The following is a 19,607-nucleotide window of genomic DNA, read 5'->3' as shown; positions in this document are numbered from 1 at the left end:
AATTTTATATTCATAACAGATTGCTCAGACAGCAGCAAAGCTGCCTTTATCCACTGGATGTGGACCGGGCTGATAGACCATTCTTTTGAACACTGGGATGATACTCTGGTATATTTTATTTGCATCCTTTTCTCTGTCTCATCATAGTACACACAAGTACATCTAGACCTCCTTCCGAAGGGGCTGAGCAGCTGGCCAGTCGTCATCTCCAGGGAGCTGTCATGGTTTGCCCCCACCCTCTCCCAGAACTTTTTTTGCCCTTGATTCACCCCCAAAATGTTCTCTTTCTGTGTTCTCACTTCGTGAGAAGTGACTTGTAGTTCTGCATGGGTGGTACACCAGCATGTAGGTTTACATTTAGGGCCTCACTGTTAAGTCTGTGTTATGTTTTTACACCTTCTGGAATAAAAATTTTATTGAGATGTATGAGAATGTGGGATTTTTTGTTTGGTTGGTTTTTTTTTTGTTTTGGGGTTTGGTGTTTTTTGTTGTGGTTTTTTTTTTTTGTTTAATAAAGTTCTAAAGCTATAGTGAGGAATTCTGTGTTTTGGACATAGAAATCCTTTTGCTGTTAATGGAAATCACTCTACCTTGGACCAAAACCAACTCATGCTAGTGCCTGAACACAGCTGCACTGTAGTTCAGTTCAGCACCATGCCACCGATAATTTAGGGACCAGAAGGAAAGTAAAAACATACCCAAGTGAAATGATAATGATCTTGCATTCTTATGGCATCTTTCATCCAAATAAATTTCAAAGCATGGCCACGAATTTTCACCAGACAGACTATGTGAAATATGTTGTAATGTGACATAGTACAGAAGTATGATTCGGGTGGGGCTTAAAACTGGGCAGCAGCAGTGCTGTTGCCTGGGAGCTCGTAGAGCCCCCCTTTATTTGGGGAGAAAAAAGTGTTTCTGGGACAATATGATTTTAAAATGCTATTTTTTTGAGGTTGCCAAAGAAGTTGAAGCATTAAAAAAAGTTATTGGGAAGACAGATTAGCTGTCGAATTTGCATGGTAATATTTATTTAGCGGCTTCATAGTGTTATCACATGGATATCTTCTCTCCATGTGGCATATATGCCGCAAGGAGCAGCTGCGTAACAATGCATAGCTGCACATTGAAACAATTTAGGACCAGAAGTGAGTTAATTAAAACCACTTGGAGAGAAGACCTGTACTTCTGAGAGTCCAGAGATCTGTAGAAACATTCGCCCACTGTGCAACAGCAGTTGCGAAAGCAGGCTCAAATATTAAGATGGAGCGGGGAATGAAGAGAACGAAGTGAAGCTTAGAAAATACTGCTAAGGAGATTACAGTAGCACCTCACTCATTCCTGATGCTCCTTCCCTCATCTCAAAGATAAGGAGACTAGAAAAGGGATCTATAGATGGGAAAGGATTGTCGGCATTTGGAGACACTGAATATGTGAAGACTGTTAAAAGTGCGTCTTGGTGCAACTAGGGTTGATGAGCAGGTTTAACAATAAGCATGTTTGTTAAATCTTCGCAGGATTGAAGCTCTGTGATGGCGATGAATAGGAGGATATAGCGAAGGCATTTAAAACAGTGAGAGGAGAAGGGACACTCCAGGGAGTGTCTGGCGGTTTTGAAAGCAAGGGGGGGTGAAAAGAAATGTGTAATTTTACATTGTATGTAATTAACCTGAAAGGCTTGCTGCTGAAGCAATTACTACTGGAAGAAGTAATTGAGTCCAACTGAGTCTAGAAGGATTCAGAATGGATTAAACATTTATATAAATAAATAGTAACAAATACAAGAATACTATATGGGATTTAGAACACAAGACATATAACGTTTTGTGATTTAGGTATAGAACAAACACCTCTTGCAGCTGAGAAGAGTATCTCCCTTTAGACTAGATATTCTGTATGTTATGGGTGTTATTTCTTCACCTTCCTCTATAGCATCTGGGCATTGTCAGAGGGAAAAACGTCTAGTTTAGTTTAAAATGACAATTATTATGTGTTGCTGTTTATAAAGTTCTGGTTTCAATTTGTTTGCAGCAAATATTTAACGAGGCAGAATAAAATTGAACACAGGCACTCGCAGAAAGAACCATGAGCACTTTAATGTCCAGGAGATGTCAGGGCCATATTGCAACATAGGACGGGAGTCTGTTGTGGGCCTGTTTTCCAGCACTCCTGCATCCTCCTCCTGGTCAACGAGAGCTCTGGGTGCTCAGATCCTGCTTTTTCGTGTGGGTAAAACAAAAGTTTGTGTCCTTGCTGTTTTAGACTCTGCAAGTGAAGGAATTGTGTGGGCTGCCCTTTGCTTCACCCCATTCAACTGCATAATAACTGCTTTAAAAATAAGGCAGCTAGAACAGAGTACGGTACTCTACATGTGGTCTCATCAGACCTTTTATGCGGTGGAAGAATAATGTCCTTTGACTTGCTTCGGTACCCTTTATTTATACTTTGCAGAATTGTTTGCTTTTTGTTGCTGCTTCCAAACGTTGTGCTGAAAGATTTAATGTTCTGCCTACTCTAACCCTTCAGATCTTTTCTCTGATCTGTGTGCCACACTGTGACCTTTGAGGGTAGGACTTTCAACAGACTTTTTTGCTGGCCGCTTACATTTCTCTACATTTAGTTGCATAAGCCATCTGTTGCCCATCAGAGTGTAGCTACCCTTTAACAGCTTTGGCAAGCAAAATGAAATTTTGGCAGCCTCTACCTTGGGTGTGAAGCTTTCTGCTATTTTGCATGGTAGCAGCCATTAACCTTTTGCTCTGGCAGGTTACTGGGTTGCAGTCTGATGGAGTTTTTAATTGTTCCTCTTTGCCACCACTTTGTGTCCAAATACCAATTTATGTCCAAATTTTTGTAGTCATTCTGTGTAGCTCAGCCCTGCATCAGTGCAGAAGCTGTTGCATACTGCGAACACCGCTGAAATTTGTGGTGGGGGTCCCTTAGCTGCTGCTGCTCCACTTGTCTCCCATGGCTTAAAAATAACATGAGGTCTTCACTGAGAACAAACCATTTCCTGCCTGTAATATCAAGCACGTGAATTATTATGTATGTAAGCCCTGTTATACCAATTTGAGGACAATCATGATACTGGATTTAGAAAGGTACTGCAAGTCAGGAGTCCCGTGCTCAGTATTCATTTGCCAGTGACTCACCCTGTAGCTTGAACTGACCAACTTATCTTCTAGGGGTTTAGTTTTCTCACCTGTAATAAACTCACTATTCATTTTGAGATTTAGTGCTCCGAGGAGTATAGAGGCAAACTCTTGTGCTTTAACGAGGCTGTACAGATTCAAACTTACGACAGAAAACTCTTCAGCTGTGCTGGACACACAAGAAAAGTTCCATAGCAGGGCAAGATCCTCCTGATATGCCCTGGGATTCTGTTGTACAATCTTTACTGTTGAAATGTTAGAGAGCAATGTATTCTGCTGCTTATAGATGCAGAGGCTTGGCTCTTCTCATCCCTTCTGTGAAGAGAAAGGGTGTTGGGTGAGACACCAGAGTTCACGTCCTTCCTAAAACCTTCCGGCAGGGCCCCAGGAGCGCACCCCGCAGCACGGGGAGTGAGTGGGGCGGCTGCAGGGGGAGTGGGTTGCAGAGGCTTCCAGCGCTATGTGGGTCTCCAGCTCACGGCCTGTGGGCTACAGCTGGCAATGCTGCCACTGGGCCACAATGGCACTAATAAGGTGTAAGCACTTAAAATGCTTTTGTGGAGTGATCCTGTTATTATATTCTATTCTTTCATCTATCTCCTTTTATGTTCTTCCCACCTTTTTGTTCTGAAAGCAGTTTAAAGGATTATTTTCTTTCCCTGCCACCCCCTCAGCTGCTTTGTACAGTTGTCTTTCTCCTTATGAAGGCTCAACCTTTCTCCCGGTCAATAGCTGTTTCTTCCTTTCTAGGGAGTCCATGAGCTCTTTGTGCAAGTAAAACAACATGTTTTTATTATAAAGTGGCATTTTCTATTGAAAGATCTCTGAATGATTGAACAATGTGGAATGACTGAATGCTTTGAGATGTGTTCAAGTTATCGTACCTATTTGGCTTCAAACTGGAGATGTATGATATAACTCATTTAGTAGCTTAGACTTCCTGATCTCAGCTGCTCCTTCTGACTCTTAAAAATCAATGATCTAAACTTCTGAGTATCTATATAACCTAAAGCAGAAATAGACCATCACATGTTAAAGAGCTATGTAGGGTTTTATTTCCTCCTATACATAGTTTGTGCCGCACATAACTTGCATAAAAGCTTGCATGCATTGAATCATGTTGAGTTTCTGTTTTGACTCAAATCAAGTGCAGAATGTCCTTCAGTTGTTTACAGTGTTCACCTGGATAAAACTTAGTTGATGAGGTTGGTAGTGTTTCAAAACTTTGTTGGTGTTGGGATGCAAAAGACAAGTCCATACACCCTTCAGGATTAACTGTTGTTTTCAGTGCAAAAGGGATTAGTTAACTTAAGGCTCCTGAGGTGCATTTGGAAGCCAGTTTAAATATTACATGCAAATACAACAAGAAAATCATTATGAAGATATGCCTACGCATCCTTTTGTCTGTTTGCTTGGTTTGTAGTAATCTCTGGCTCTACCTGCGGTGTGTTTTGTATTTTTAGAGTAAAAACCCTTTAGGGCAGGGATGGTGTCTTACGTTTTGACATGGCAGCCATTGTGCTGCTGTTGGAAATGTTTCATAAGCAACAATAATGTATTTCACTTGGAAGTCGGATCTTAGGCTTTTGCATTCCTCCTATTGAGTGCTTCAGATCGGGTCTGGCTGTGCTCTCGGCCCGCTGGCTCCCTGCAGCACGCAAAATGTGAATGAACTCTTGCACACTTACTTAAACCATGAGGCTCGCATTCTTCTTTGTGCAAAAACAGTCGTCTTGTTCGGAAAAACATCAGGTGGCCGTAGAGTTAACACAGGACAGAGAAGAACAGAGGTGTGCTATTAACTCCTGATGGGTAATAAAACAACAACCCTCCCCACTCAAAAAAAATTTAAAAAAAAAGCCAAAATCAAAAACTTACAGGCAGTAAACGTGGATGATTTCTGTTTTATCTTGCAGACTGATATTTTTTTTGCTCCTCTTTTCCCCTTTACTTGCAAGCTATACTTATTTTTGCATTCTGACTCAATACTTCCACATAATTATGTGTGTGTTTTGATTTGTGTCCATTCCCTAAGGATTGAAGTCCAACTGCGCCATAGCATTCTTAAACTGAAATACAAATGTCTGCAGCGGGTCCAGCGCCAGCTCACGCAGCCCGTGCTGCTCTCTGCTGGGTCTGAAGAGATGGGCTAATGGCTGGGTGCTGCAGTTCCAAGAAGGCAGTAATTTGTGTAGGCATGCAATGTGTTTAGTTGCCATACGTTTGTGCAGTTTGTCATACAGCATGGAGAATTTGTCACAAAGGAGATAGCTATAGAACTGGCACCAGGATGTTGCCATCGCAGGTACGGTACATAGAGACACGCACGTGTTCATCCATAGACACTGCCTTTCTCTGTATCTATGTGTGCAAGAGAAGAATCCCAGGAGATTCCATAATCTGATCCCCTGTCATGTCTAGATAACATAGCAAAAATGCAGTTTGGCCTGAACTAACGATTGAACTAATATTCTTGGACTCTTTCAGTGCATAAAGGTTGAAGCTGGTAACTCTCCGCGTTAGGAAACGTTAGCTTACCATCACTGCTTGTTCTGCTCAGGCCCCAGCCTGGAGAGGTCCCTTAGGTTCAAAACAAAGGGTAGTAAAAAGCACAGCCATTGAAATGAAGTTTATAATGCACTTTAGGTATGTATTCATGCTGTGGTCATAAAAATGGTTTACTTACAGCTAACCTATTCCTTTTATAAAAGATTAAAAGAGCTTGGCAATAGAGATTGCTCACAGTAATTATTATGAAACATGTAACAACATTTCCTTGATATTTTTTCTTCCACAAAAATACCTTATGTTTCAATTTCAGTTTATTTTAAAATCCAAATCAATCTTCTGCTAAATATTTTCTCCTCTGTCAGAATGCACTTAATTTCCCCACACCTACAGTTTTCTTTTCCAGCTGTTCATACTACTAAAATCTATCCCTCTTGCCTTGTTGTTTATTCTGAGTGTAGTAGCACTTTACACTGATTTCCTGAGTCAGTATAATTTTAATTTCTGTCTACTGTTTGAGCAAGCTTTACAGTGTGAAAGGAAAGCCAACAATACAGTCAGGATGAATAAAACCATTTTGGTTATGTAATATGCATTCATGCTACTATTATGCAACAGAATTATTACTTGTGGCATCCTTAAATCCGTTTTGAGTTCAGCAGTGTTGCCTGCTGTCTCATACAGGATGTTCTTTGTTTCTACTGAGTGAGCAGAAAGTGATGATGAGCTCCACTATTAAATTAAATTATGTTCCTGGAAGGGGAAAAAATAATGTGACTTTTCACAGGAGAAGTATCAGAGCATTTGATTACCAACAACGTAGGTACTGGTGGAAAAAAATGCTCTGCATTTCTGAATGGTCAAAATATAATTTTTTCATGTTGACCTATAATTTTCATAGAATGGTGTGACTCTTGCGATATTAAATCTGTCTGACTGTGTCAATGGTGATATCAATCATCCCTTCTCTTTGCTATACTTGGCATTTAGTAAAAAAAGACAGCATATTTTTTTTTTAGCATTTTTCATAAAAGAAGCATGGCAAATCGCTTTGTAACCATTCTCAAACAAAATTTGTATAATAGCTTTCCTCTAATATTTCTTAGGGTAAATGTAGACTTGTTGTCATCTTTAACATCCAGGCATCTCATAAACATGAGGATAATTGAGAATTTTAAACTTTTGTGCGGTGGTGATGTCATTGGGCTGATATCATGGCAGTATTAAGTGGCATCAAAAGTCAGTTGTACTGGCAATAACCCTGCAACGTCTAGCCTCGTGTCAAAATAATCAAGGGTCATATAACAATAAAATAGGGAATTATGGAGATGGGAGGGGCGCAATATTACAACTGCAGTTATGCTGTAACTGCAGTGTAAGCATTGGGGTGGAGAGAGATGATTTATGGGCTCGGACAATGACTTTAGCAGGAAGGTGACTTTTTTGTATCTGGGAGGATATTGATATGGATGACATGAGGAGAAACGTCCAATGTTGTAGGCCTTTGAAATATAGATTAGTTTAAAATCGGAGAAAGTACTCTGTGTAGAGGTCACAGTGCTGTCCCACATCGCTGAATCAGGTTACCTGACTTCTACTGGTTATACAGCCTGCCTTGTATAAAGATCTTTAACTGGGAAGTTGACATGGTCTTAGACATTTGTGCCACCTTTTCAGGGTTTAGTTAACTCTTTTGTAGGAGATTTACACACTAATAAGTGGACTCCATTATGTGTATTCAACCTGGCTGCTTACAATGGGTATCGGCGTGTCGTGTTGTTTAACAAAAAAATATCACAATGATTTTTGACAGTATCTTTTTTCAAAGTATTTGCTCATACCTGGGTTTGCACTACTCCTTGCTTGCTGTGCCCTTAGTCTCTGGCTCGTGACAGTATTCTGCAATCGCTTGGTAACAGTGCAAAAGCTAAAGCCATGGGGAGGTCTCTTCTGTTGAACGCTCTGGTGTCTCAACCCTCTATTAAGATCTAGACTGACTGGTATTGCATGGCGCTGGCAGGTGACTCCTCCAAAGACAGTAAAACGGGTGAGGAGGAACTGGGGAAAAGTTTTAATTGTGAAAAAAAAGACAGTTTGTTTTCAAGTTACCAGTAGATCTTACAAAGAACTGAGCTGGGATCTGGTCTTTTGAGCTGAATGCGTGGATTTGTCATGTTTTCGGTTGCTATTTTTAGCTTATGCTGTCTACTTGTTGCAACAAAACTGGGCTGGTTTGGTGGTCTGCTATATGGACTCAGTGTAGAAATGATACTGCTTAGTTTTATAGAGTACTTGTCACCTATGGACTCAGAAGTACTTTATAGAGGAGGTCAGTGTTAATCTGCCCTTCCATAGCTGGAAGAACTGTGGCACACAGAGGTCTTCCATATGGCTCTACCCAGGGCTAAGAGCACCATGGCTTGAATTTCCAGAGTGCTAAGATCCTCTTGAGCCACCTTTGAAGACCTCCCAGGAGGGACTTTTCTTCTTGCAAGGCTGTCACCTGAAGAGCCAAGCTCCCTACCATCTGCAGTTAAGAGGCATTTTGCTTTGTGCAGCTAAAATTTTTGAAATTAGTTAAAATCTGTGAGCAGAGAAAATAGTTGCACCCCTTGCAAAGGGCGGCCAGTAGTTTTAGCTAAATTAGTAGTGGCCAAATGACTATTTGGCTGTGTAAGCTGATTTATCTAATGTTTTACAGATATGGTTGATATTAACTGTTGGGGTAGTGAATAGTAGAAATGTCCTGCTTGATTGTGCTGTGTATTCGGATAACCACAATTGAGGCTTGCGTTCTGTATGGAAATACAAGATTTCTGTGCTATGAGCTTGAACTGCTACGTACTCTTCAGGCGGAAGGCACGGTACACCTGTCATTGTAATCTGTAGTCAGGATTACTGGAAGCTGTTTCAAAGTCAAAATATTTGAGCTGTCTGCCACCTTTTGTGCTGGTTTTCCCCACTCAATACCCATGCTTTTCTCCTTTACGGCTCCTAGTAAGTAAGTCGGCCTGGGAGGCTTTGGCACCAATGCATTTCCAGGACAGACTGGAAGCAGCGAGCGTGTGGGGAGGGAGGAAGAGAAGTTAAGGCAAGGGTTGTTAGCAGAAACAGTAATTACTATTTACTGTTTGTGGGGTGCAGGGGAACTGCCCCAGCTGCCTTTTTCGCTCTCTTAGGGACCCCCTATAATCCATTCCTGTAAAAGCTTTTGTTAGTTTTGACAGTTAATCACTGCCTGTTTTATGCAAGTCCAAAGACTCTATGTAGAGCTCTTCCCTCATGGAGACACTATGTGACACTTCCTTCATCTGTACAAGTCAAAATATTTTACAAAATGGGCTGATTTTTACTGCCAAAATGGGCAATAAAACCTATTTCCTTGCCTTCCTTCTGGTGCTTTACTCACTTAGCTGTCTATTAATTTGAGTATTTACTGCTCAGTTTGGTGATTGGGCATTTTAGTGTTCCTAAGCACCAAAGAGAGGAGGATGCTCAGTATTACAGAAGAAATTGTCCTCTAATATAGGAGAGCTTTGGAAATATATTTAATATGGGACACACTCGTTTGCTGGGTCAGAATAGTATTTCCAGTAAGTGTAATTTGATGACAGCTATTCCTCAAACAATGTAAGATGCACGTGACTAAGAGTCTTACCTGACTTACTGGTTTCTTTTTCTTGCTTTTCTATTTTAAATTAGGAACTTGCTAAGCTTCAATGTCCAATCAAAACCACCACAAAGAATGTTTATACACAATGATGTATTATGAAAATAGTATGTCCCTGGCATGTTTAGGAGAGAACAAGATTGTGGTGAACTGCAGAACTGTGAAACGCATCAAACAAAAATGAAAATGGTTTAAGTAATATGATGTTTCGGGTTCAGTTAACTCAATGAAGACTGTACGGCAGATAAAAGAAGAAAGTAGAATTTGTCTTGCTTTTGTTAAAAGTCCTTCTAGCAAGAGAGATGAGAGTCAGGGTGAGAAGGAAATATTTGTAGGTAGGAAGCAATGAGAAGGTAAGTGCATAGATCGTACTAGAATGGAGAGAGATGAAGGTTTGGGGCTAAGCCGTTGGGGCAATTTTTGCTCCCTAAAAAGCTTGTATGCTGCACAGTGAACTTCTCAGAGGACTTGACTGTCACTGAATAATATGGTCCATTCCTTTGCTGCACAGATGCTTTTAAGAAGTGGGCCAAATTCAGAGAAGGAATTTATATGTTCCCATGGCTGAGTAACTTCCACCATTTCTACGAGTTGGACAATGCTATTTTAATGTAGACTTCTTTGAAGATTCAATTTCTTAATGCACTTGCTTAAACTCCTTTAGATGCATGCAGTGAGAGGTGATGTGTAAATTAGGCTGCTTTATTTTTGCTTTGATTCATTTAGAGCTAGTCCCTCATAGTTCACTGATACCCAAATGAGCCTAAATCAGCATAACTTCAGAAGGTGTGAGAAGCACAGCTCAGCACCTTGCTATGCATGATGTTTCTTATTTTCCCCAGAGTGGTTTTAAGTAGCTGCAAGGTGCCTGAGTGAAAGGGTTCTAACTGAGCAACAGCATTCGTGTAAGAGGATTTTGTTTCTTCTTCTTCTTCTTCTTTTTTTGCCTCTTAATCCGAACCACAGCTTTTGTTCCTGTTTGCCAGCTCTTCAGCCAGATACCAGCCCGGCTGTGAGCTCTAAGGATACGAGCAAATGAGAATGCCTTTTGTATAGTGATCATGGAATTAACTGGTCCTGGAAACTCTGGGTTGCTGCCAAGAAAGTTTATTTATGTGGTAAGAAAGGAAAGGAAAAGGGTGGAGCTTTGGAAATCCAGGAATACCCCTAGCTGTCGGATCATAGGAAAGAGCTAGTAAAGTTATTTTGGCCTCTGAGTTTGGTACCGTCAACACCTGATTTTCAGCAGCATCCAAAATGAGGAAACGGGAGTTAGCGAAGTGGAGGGAGCTCTGCGGAGAGATCCATATTGATTTTATTTCCACGTGCACTGTACGATGAAAGCAGCCGCTCTCGCAAAGGCAGGCATCTGCGCTGCCTGCAGAAGATCTGCCCACCCAAATCCTGCATTTCAGGCCATGCTTTCCTAGAGTGGAAGTTCCCCTTCGAATTCAGAGTCTTATCTCATGCAAGCTGTTTTCCAGACTGACAGTTGTGCGGGGTGGAGGGCAAGGACAGAGAGGAGAGTGGGATGGAAGGCTCTTAAATGCTGCTGGCATGGCAGAACTGAGGGCATGGATATGCACAGCCCTAATGAAACTCAAAATACTTGTGACTTTGTTTGATAAGCTTAGTCTGGTCACTGCTCTGTCTGATGCACTGTTAGGTGGTATTGTTAGTGCAAAAGTACCACTTTTCACAGGGTTTGGTGGTGTGGTTTGGTTTTGGTTTTTTTTTTGTTTTTTTTTTTTCAATGGTCATGCGGTATGGACAGGGGGAGTCAGCACAATGCCTGCGAGTTTGAGTCAGTTCAGCATGATTGTCAGCTGCTGTGCATTTTATCTCCCAATATACCTACAGGACAATCTTGTTTTCTCCCTTTTAAAGGGAGCAGGCTCAAGTAGAAAGTTCATTAAGATCTTTGTTGGAAGGAAACACGGTGTCAAATAAGTTGTTAATATTTTTGCAGTTCTTTACAAAAATACTTGACTAAAGTGAGTAGAGGCTTACATAGCATCTTGAGGACGCGTTGTTAAGTTCTGTGTGGTTTTTGCCATGGAATCCGGTTGTTCTTCAAACAACTTTTGTTTCATCTGTCTTGCTGCTTGCCTTAAGTGATGTGTGATTGCATGTTAAATGAAGGACACCTTCGATTTTTCTCCTCTCAGTCTGCTGTTATGGATGCTTGTATTTTTGGGGCCTTTGAATCTTAATCATTCCACGATTTATTATTTTTTTTTTCCCCTTCCCTTACCCATCTCTGCCAAGGATGAGTGTAGATACTAAAGGCTTATGCTGGAGAGCCTATGTGTAAGGAAGGAGTATCAAAAAAAAAAAAAAGGGGCAAACAGCACCATATTCCTACTTTCAGAAGATCAAAGCTGATTCACATTTATACAAACAGTGAAATGAAACAGTCATTCTTGATTAGAGTACCTTATTTTTAGTGAACTTAAAAGCTACTGCACTTCAGGCAGTTTTATTCCAGCATAGGGTGTCTGTCCAGTAAGTGAATAAAAATAGCTAGAGTGGAAAACTCCCCATCTGGAAAAGCGGTAAGTTTCAAGGAAAGTCAAAAGCATTTAAAAATATGTCAAAATTAGTAAAAATGGAGTTTAAGAGACACTAGTTAGTTAGGTGCTCTTGAAAATAATTTTGGAGAATTTCTGAATAAAAGAAGTCTTTAGTAAAGTGATAACGTTTTAATGACTAAGCCCAAAGAATATTCGATATCTCATTTACTCACGGTTCATCCCAGTTGTTTTCTTTCAGTATTTTTTTTTCCAGTCTGCCTAGTGAAAAACAGCTACAGTGATTTCATTCCACGATTCTCACTTTCAGAATCTCAACAGATTATATTTGCATTGGAAAAAAAAAATGCAGACCAGTGGGTTTTTTTAGGTAAAAGTGATTGTTTCCAGTGATGTTTCTGAAATAATGACTACACTTCAGAATTTGAACTATTTTTTTACCTTGAGCCTCTATTCCCTCTTGCTAAGATGTATCATTAATTTAGGAGAAGGTGGATTTTATAATTATAATCCCATTGAAGGTTAACAGGTAGCATTTGTACCTTTGGCCCATGAGGCTGTGGGATCCACATCTGTATTTTGGCGGTCAAACTTTGGGGCATATGCAGCTTTTACTTTATTTTCCTGTCATCGGTAGACAAAATGGCAAGAGATCAGCGTATCCTGGCCAGTTCTTGCAGAGAAGGACCGAGGGGAAGTGGGGATTGAGGTATCGAAGGTTGCATGTGATATCTTCGCCAGATTGATACAGGAGTCTTGCTCTCACACACCTGGTAAGCAGTGTGCTGGTCACAAGCTGCTTGTAACTTAGGACCCCTTACTCGAGCCCTGTGTTGGTGGCTGTTGCAGAGAGAAGACGTCTGTGGGATATTATGCTGATACTCATATCTTTTCCTCATCCTGCAATTGTGTGTGTGGCTATCTTGCACTTTCACAATGCCTGGGTGAGTCAGTGAGATTGTGTGTGGATTCGGGAGCCAGCTGGTGTGGGGCAAGGTCAGGACCTCCATTGTAACCAGCTTGGACTCGAATTATAGCTCCTTCAGTCTGGGGCATCTGCAGCTGGTTTTGGAGTCGGTTTGTGTTTGAAGGAACGTTTTGGCTCGAATGTGTGTTAGCGTGCATGGAGCTCTCCTGTTTCAGCAGGAACTGCATACGTGGGTACTGTTTTGGGCTGTATAGCTGTAAGATGATCGCCTTAAAAGAGAGTGGGCCCCTCTGAAGGTACAGCATTGCAGAGGATTAGTAAAGATGTTAGAATTAAAGCAGATGAGTACCCACACAACCTCACAAAATAAGGACTTGAATAGAGCTCAGTTCAGTCTTTCTACATTTGCTGTCTGTCTTTTAGGAAGCTATATGCTCATCAGTTACACTTGAAGATTATCAAGGCTATAATCTGTTGCCTGAAAAAATCAAAGTGAGACTGTTTAAAAAACATTAAAAAAAAGTTAGACTATAAAATGGCATGTCTGTCTGTTTACTTTTAGTCTTGTAGAGGACCTCATTGAAGCCGTGAGTGTCTAACATTTTGTTTGACGTGTTGTTGAAGGAGAAAAGCTGGAAAGCCTTTTTTATTGTTTTGATGCAGTGCAGAAGTTCTGCTGGCTTTAACTGGTACCACATAAGAGTCATCACCGTGTGCCACTGTCAAAACTTGCAAGGAGCGTTAGGAACATCTTTTAATAGTGGTAGATACAGTATTCCTCTGAGCAGACAGCACAAAAGCAAACACGAAAACTCTCTTGCCTTTGGGTAGCCTGCTTGTGTCGGTGAAGAGCCGGGCTCTCACTTGCCTGCAGAGCCAGGCGCTCCCCGTCAGTGTGCTTGCCCAGCCCGCAGTGCCGCTGCCTGAACCTCCGCTCTTCAGCTCCTCTGCCAGCTCCTTTTCCTTTTCAACTTACAGGCAGAATTGCTAGAATAATACAAATACAAACAAGCCCTAAAAGTCTCTTAAAATGATTTCCAGCAGTTTAATGTTTTGCTGACAAACTCCATTTTACATCTTCAGAGTTTGGGGTTGGTTTTTGTTTTGCTCTTTTTTTGTGTTTGTTTGGGTTGGGTTTTTTTTACATTCTCCCAACATGATGTCCTGGGGAAGTTGCAGTGTTGCAATTAATGGAAAATTTTGTGCATGTATCAATCTTGGAAGCAGATTCTGTCCTTGTTTGGTCCACAGTCACGTCAGTGAATGAGAGGTTTTTACACACATGGAGTAGAATTTGGCTGTAAATCAACACATCGTGAGTGCAACATTCTGCTGGATAGAAAGTTAATAAATACACTAGTGCAGAATTTCTTCCCTGTTTGAAAGCAGTTGTATTGCGTAACTAGTTGTTTTCAAAAGTATGTTTTAATTGTAAGATGAATAGTCATCAAGAAAATTTAATATTTCTTTTTTCCAAGCAAGTTTTGTGTAGGGAAAATTTGAATGGAGGAGATATATGCTGTTGCCACCGCTACGCCCTTTCAGTGTTTCTGTAAAGGTGGTGTCATATATAATTCTATATATACTCTGTCTATACCTTTAAGTCAGGTATATAGCAGATTATACACCCTTAAAACAGCCATAAGATCCATGGAACAAAATTTTGCAAGTTACTCAGGAGTAATTTCCTTCATTGCCTGTGGGGTTGCATTGGGATAACAGTGGGGTTTGTACTGTCCATCGCACATATTTAACAAATAAGTATTTAAACTGGTCACAAAAATAATTTTCTGAACTGTCCTCTAAATAGTGGCAGAATTTAAGGGAATGTTTCTGTTATTACAGACTTAAAGCAGGCTGTAAGCATTAAAACCAAATGCTGCTTAAAAACACGCACAACCCCAACACCAAACCCTACTTTTGTTCACAAATATCGTGCCAAATGGAAACTGTAAGAGAAAATGACACTGGCATGTTTGCACAATGACTTTGATGCCCTCCTTGCAAAAGTATCACGAAATGTTTTGCGTTCAAATGTGTTGGTGACCTTAGGTTCTGTGTGACAACTCCAAGTCAGTATTTTCATCAAGGGAGTTGTAAGTGCTGATGCTAAAGTTGTGGTCAGTTTTCATGTTTATTCAGAAGTTAAGTGGGACACTGAATTACCACTCTTGTTCCCTCTGGTAATATGCTTTGTGGGATAATGGATTTTCTTTCAGATAATAATATACAATGGGATTGTAAGATAACTTGATAGCAGTCAGTTTATAAAATATTTTGTGGAGCATGTCGGAGAAATATCTTCAAGTTAAACTTACTAAAAACCTCTGTTATTTGATACAGCGTTTGGTGTTTGGAGAGCCAAAATTGACAACACCATTTGGTAAATTAAGGTGGACTGTTCCTGTGAAAAGGTGGAATTTAATCTGTGTGTCAGTGTGAAAGCTGTGTCAGGGATCTGGCTTCTGTCTGATTTTTGTGCTTTGGTTTTGTTTCAACTTTGTAGGCTGAGGGGGACCAGTTACCTCCAGAACATACAGTCAGCCAGTATGAAACATGCAAGATCAGGACTATTAAAGCTGGAACTTTGGAGAAACTTGTGGAGAACCTTCTGACAGCTTTTGGGGATAACGATTTTACCTACATCAGTATCTTCCTCTCAACATACAGGGCCTTTTCTTCTACTAAGGAAGTACTGGAACTTCTCCTTGACAGGTAAGAACCAGTATATAATGGAAAATGAGCCAACGTTTACATGGTAGGGAGATGTTGTCAGGAATTTCTTCCATTACTTTTAGTGTACATGGACTTAATAACCTGAGAGGCAGATGTCAAGAATACTGCAAAATTCAGAATCTCAGCATAAACATAAAATGTGTAAATGTATGCTGCCCACATCCCAACTCTCACTAATATAAACTCTCAATAATATGAATTTAATATAGCTTTTCCCCCAAAAAAACCCAGAATGCATGGGCTGCAAAGTCATGACTAGAATACCAGTATATATTTTACTGGATACTGGTATTTTCAGACCTAACTCCCCTCCTTGGGGCTGCTGATTTGAAACAGGGATTGTACAAACGTGAGAAAGAATTCACTATCCCCTTCTAGTACTTCACATGAACATACAGCTGTACATCTTTGCAGACAGCAGAAGAACCCCTAAATGTTATGAATAGCTTTTATGGTAAGACTGTAAAACCACATCTGCTATATCTTTATAAATGCTTAGAACATGCAACATTAGTTTTCTCACCCTAAATTCTGAGACATGACTGGGTCAGAGGTGATCTTATTTTGGGAGTATCGTATTTATTGCATTTTTCAAAATCAAGTGATAGAATCATAGAACGGTTAGAGTTGGAAGGGACCGTTAAAGCCCATCCAGTGCCACCCCCTGCCCTGGGCAGGGACACCTCCCACCAGCCCAGGTTGCTCAAAGCCTCATCCAGCCTGGCCCTGGACACCTCCGGGGATGTACAGAGTTGTTCTGGCATATAGAAATTAGAACAGAGGAGCAGCATAAGAACTCTTAGGTTTTAATTTTGGTTCTCCCACTAGGTAGATATGGAACAAGGTGTGATGCATTACCTGTGCTTCTCTTTTGTATCTGAAAAGGAGTATAATACCGCTTGCTTTGTCAGAATGTTTTGTGGCTCAGTGACTAGTGATGTTGAAATGCCTGGCTGCCAGGCCTGCCGGCGTTGTAATAGCTGTGGTTGCTCAAGTGCAGCAACTTCACAGCCGGGTAAGAAGTCAGACGAAGGAAGGGCAGCCATCCTGGGGCACAGACTGTGCAGTTAGATTTACTGCTGTGAGCTTTGCGTCTCAGTCCATGCCAATTCTGACGTGGAATGTGAGGAGCAATAAAAACTGACAGTGCATATATACAAGAATATAAAAATGTTGAGGAATTCCTTCTTTTGAACGGGTAATTATATACCCTCAGTTTTCTAGTCTATGTTTTGGACATACGTGTCTTTGAAGAATAAAATATGAAAGGACAGCAAGTTTGTGTGAATTCTAGTAACTTTAAAGAGGAGCTGGCTTGACAAGTGACAGTGTGTGATGAGAATCTCTTCCTTCCTAAGCATGTGAATTGCCAGAGCGCCACAAACCTATAGGAGAAAGCAATAGTTGTAGGCATATACGTTGTCACTTTCAGCCAATAATGCTTCATGTAAGATTTATTTTACTTACTTTTTATAAAGATACATTTTTAACAGAAAAAATTGGGATACATAAAATAGTAGCCTTTGCAAGGATGCTTTGCCCAAAGTAGTTATTTCAAATATCATTGCGCTAACAGTGCAGGTTTTGTTGCTCTGTGTTAGTGGGTTGCCAGACTGCTCTTTTGGGGTTCTTATGTATTAATTGATTTGTATCTGGGGAAATTTTCTTTCTGTAATTAATGAGAACTTGTGAGTAGCTCAAATAATGTGAATGAGTCAAAGGTGGCTGTATGCCTGATGATACACAGCTCCCTTTTTGACTAAAGGCTCTTAAGACAACTTAATTTGTTGTAAATTACATACATATACATCTGTTAAGATGCCCAGAAAGCATCTTTATGTGTGTTCCCCACCCAGTTCAACACAGTTTTGATTTTTAGCTGTTTCCATTCTTATTTCTCTGTTACCGAGGTACTTTGGTAATGCAAATAAATGTCCCACCTGAGACTGTGACCTCATTTTACAAATCACTGTACAAACATGCGTAGAATTGTTTGCAAGAGTCTCCACCCTGAAGACCCTCTACTGTCAAGAGAGGTAACAAAGGAAAACAGTGAGAGGAACAGACTGTGGTGCAGACAGTTAGGAGGAGTATACAGAGGCAAAGAGACAGTGAGGGTTTAACTTAGGGTGATGGTTTGGGACTTCAACCTGGATTTTCATGCAGCAAAATTTTTACGTGTCCATATCTAATTGGTTTTTGCTGTCCTCAGGAGGCAGAAGACTTATGCAAAGAGCAATTTGTATATTGTGCTTATTTACTTTATATATTTATAAAAGATCCCGTGTATCTGACAAGCAAGTTTAAAACCTACTGTGAAATCTGCTAAGATGGGTGATCACCAAAGCGATGTTTTTGGAGAAAAGCGCTTGGCACTGGGAGGCTGCCTTGTGTCCTGCGTGGTGGGCTGGCTTTGGGTGGTGCAAAGCCCCTGGGCAGGACTAGGAAAGGGGTCTTGTAGCTGTTGGGCTGTTTTGTCCTCCCGTGTGCTTCTGCACAGAGGACTTTGTATAAACTTTGTGTGGGTGATTATTTCACGTGCAAGTGCCTGGATCTTTTCCTCTCGGTCGCCTTACCAAGCTGGATTCAATGGGTGCTGCAGTGGGCCCTGCCCGAGAAGCCAAAGCCGAGCTGTGGGTGCTGCTGGAGGTCTAGATGAGCTGAGGCACGGAAAGGCATATCCAGCTGCGGGGTCCCTGCTCATGGTTCTCCCCCTTTGCCACTTCATAGGGGACATAGCTCTCCAGAATTGCAAATTCACCCCTTCAGTGACTAGGGAAATAATTAAATCTCTCTGCAACTGAGGATTGAAGCATTTTAAACTTGGGGCTGGAGCCAAAGGGGTAATCCATTGAAACAGCAGTCCGCCTTACAGCCAGTCATCCTTGGTCTGGTTTTGATTGTTTTGTGGTGTTTCATCACTAGCCATTAAAATGTTCAAACTCCGTTAGGCTGCACTCTTACAAGGATGATGAAAAAGTCTTTTGGGAATCTTCCTTTTGCACTGGAGTTTGTAGAGTCCTCTAGATAAAGGGTTCTGATTTCTTCCTATATTTTCCCCTAGTGAAAAGAATCATAGCAACCTAGAAATAGAAACGTACAAAACTAGTGAAACATAGAAGTTATAAAATCAGATACTCGAGGATAGGGAATTTGAGAGGGGGAAGAACTCAATATCTTTATGAAGATCATCATCGTGGGCTTTAGTTTCTACTTCTATATTGTTTTCTTTAATGTAGGTGTTAATGATAAGATTTTTAAAAGCAGCCTGAAAAAAGTAATTACTCTTTTTCTGAGAATCATTGGTCAGGAGACACCTAAACTCTTTGGCTCCTGTGGAAATGCCAGCTCCATGCAGTAAGGTTTCTATCAATTGTATAGCTGGTGCCACTTAGCTCAGTTAACTCTGCAATTAAGTTCTAAATATTTTCATATCTGGGAATTACAGTTGTAATATTACAATTGGATTGCAACACAAAAGAAGTGGCAAGTCTGACTTAGGAGTCTTTCTTACATTTTCTCAGGAGCGTATCAGAGGAGAGAAAACCAGCCTTGACTGGAAAAGGAATTGAGCTTGAAATGTGTGCACAGCCAGTTTGTAATGGGTTTCATTTGAGCATTCAAGCAGGAATGAAGAGGAAAATAGGTGTCCTCTTCTAAAGACGATGTGCTTCTTGTTCACTGCGTCGTTGGATGCTGATTGAGGGGAAGGATCCTGGGCCAGATTTGTGCACTGCTGTGGCCCTGTGGTCTCGAAGAGAATGAATTCCTGTCTTGTTGGTTTTCGGTATTGTGCTGGCTTGGTAGAAGCTCTGCTTTAAGGAGGGGCATCCTCTTGTGGTTGGCTTTGAAGGTAGGAAAGGGGAATAAAGGAAGTTCAGATATTGCAGTTTTGCTTCAAACAAATAGCCTAAATTATATTTATAGCAAGCGCTCAGGTAAGTTTGGGTCAGGTTGTTGAGAGCAGTAGCAAGTCAGGAGCATGCATGACACTGAGAAAGTTGGCCGTGCCCTCCTCCCACACCGCTTTATAAGGTGAGCATGTCAGAAGAGGGCAAGAACGCACAGGGAAAACTCTCCAT

At 40.9% G+C, this 19,607-nt stretch overlaps 1 protein-coding gene across 1 annotated transcript in view; it reads left to right on the top strand.

Annotated features, from left to right (window-relative positions):
* RGL1 (ral guanine nucleotide dissociation stimulator like 1) overlaps positions 1 to 19,607 on the top strand; it is a 76,968-nt gene that overhangs the window by 9,857 nt on the left and 47,504 nt on the right. Inside the window, exon 3 of the mRNA XM_054211875.1 lies at positions 15,296 to 15,504. Within this exon, the coding sequence (XP_054067850.1) occupies positions 15,296 to 15,504 (209 nt within the window). The remainder of the gene's footprint in view (positions 1 to 15,295; positions 15,505 to 19,607) is intronic.

This window comes from Rissa tridactyla, chromosome 8, assembly GCF_028500815.1.
Source record: "Rissa tridactyla isolate bRisTri1 chromosome 8, bRisTri1.patW.cur.20221130, whole genome shotgun sequence".
Lineage (NCBI taxonomy): Eukaryota > Metazoa > Chordata > Aves > Charadriiformes > Laridae > Rissa > Rissa tridactyla.
The sequence above is the reverse complement of the archived record's forward strand: the minus strand, read 5'-3'. Positions and strand labels throughout refer to the sequence as shown.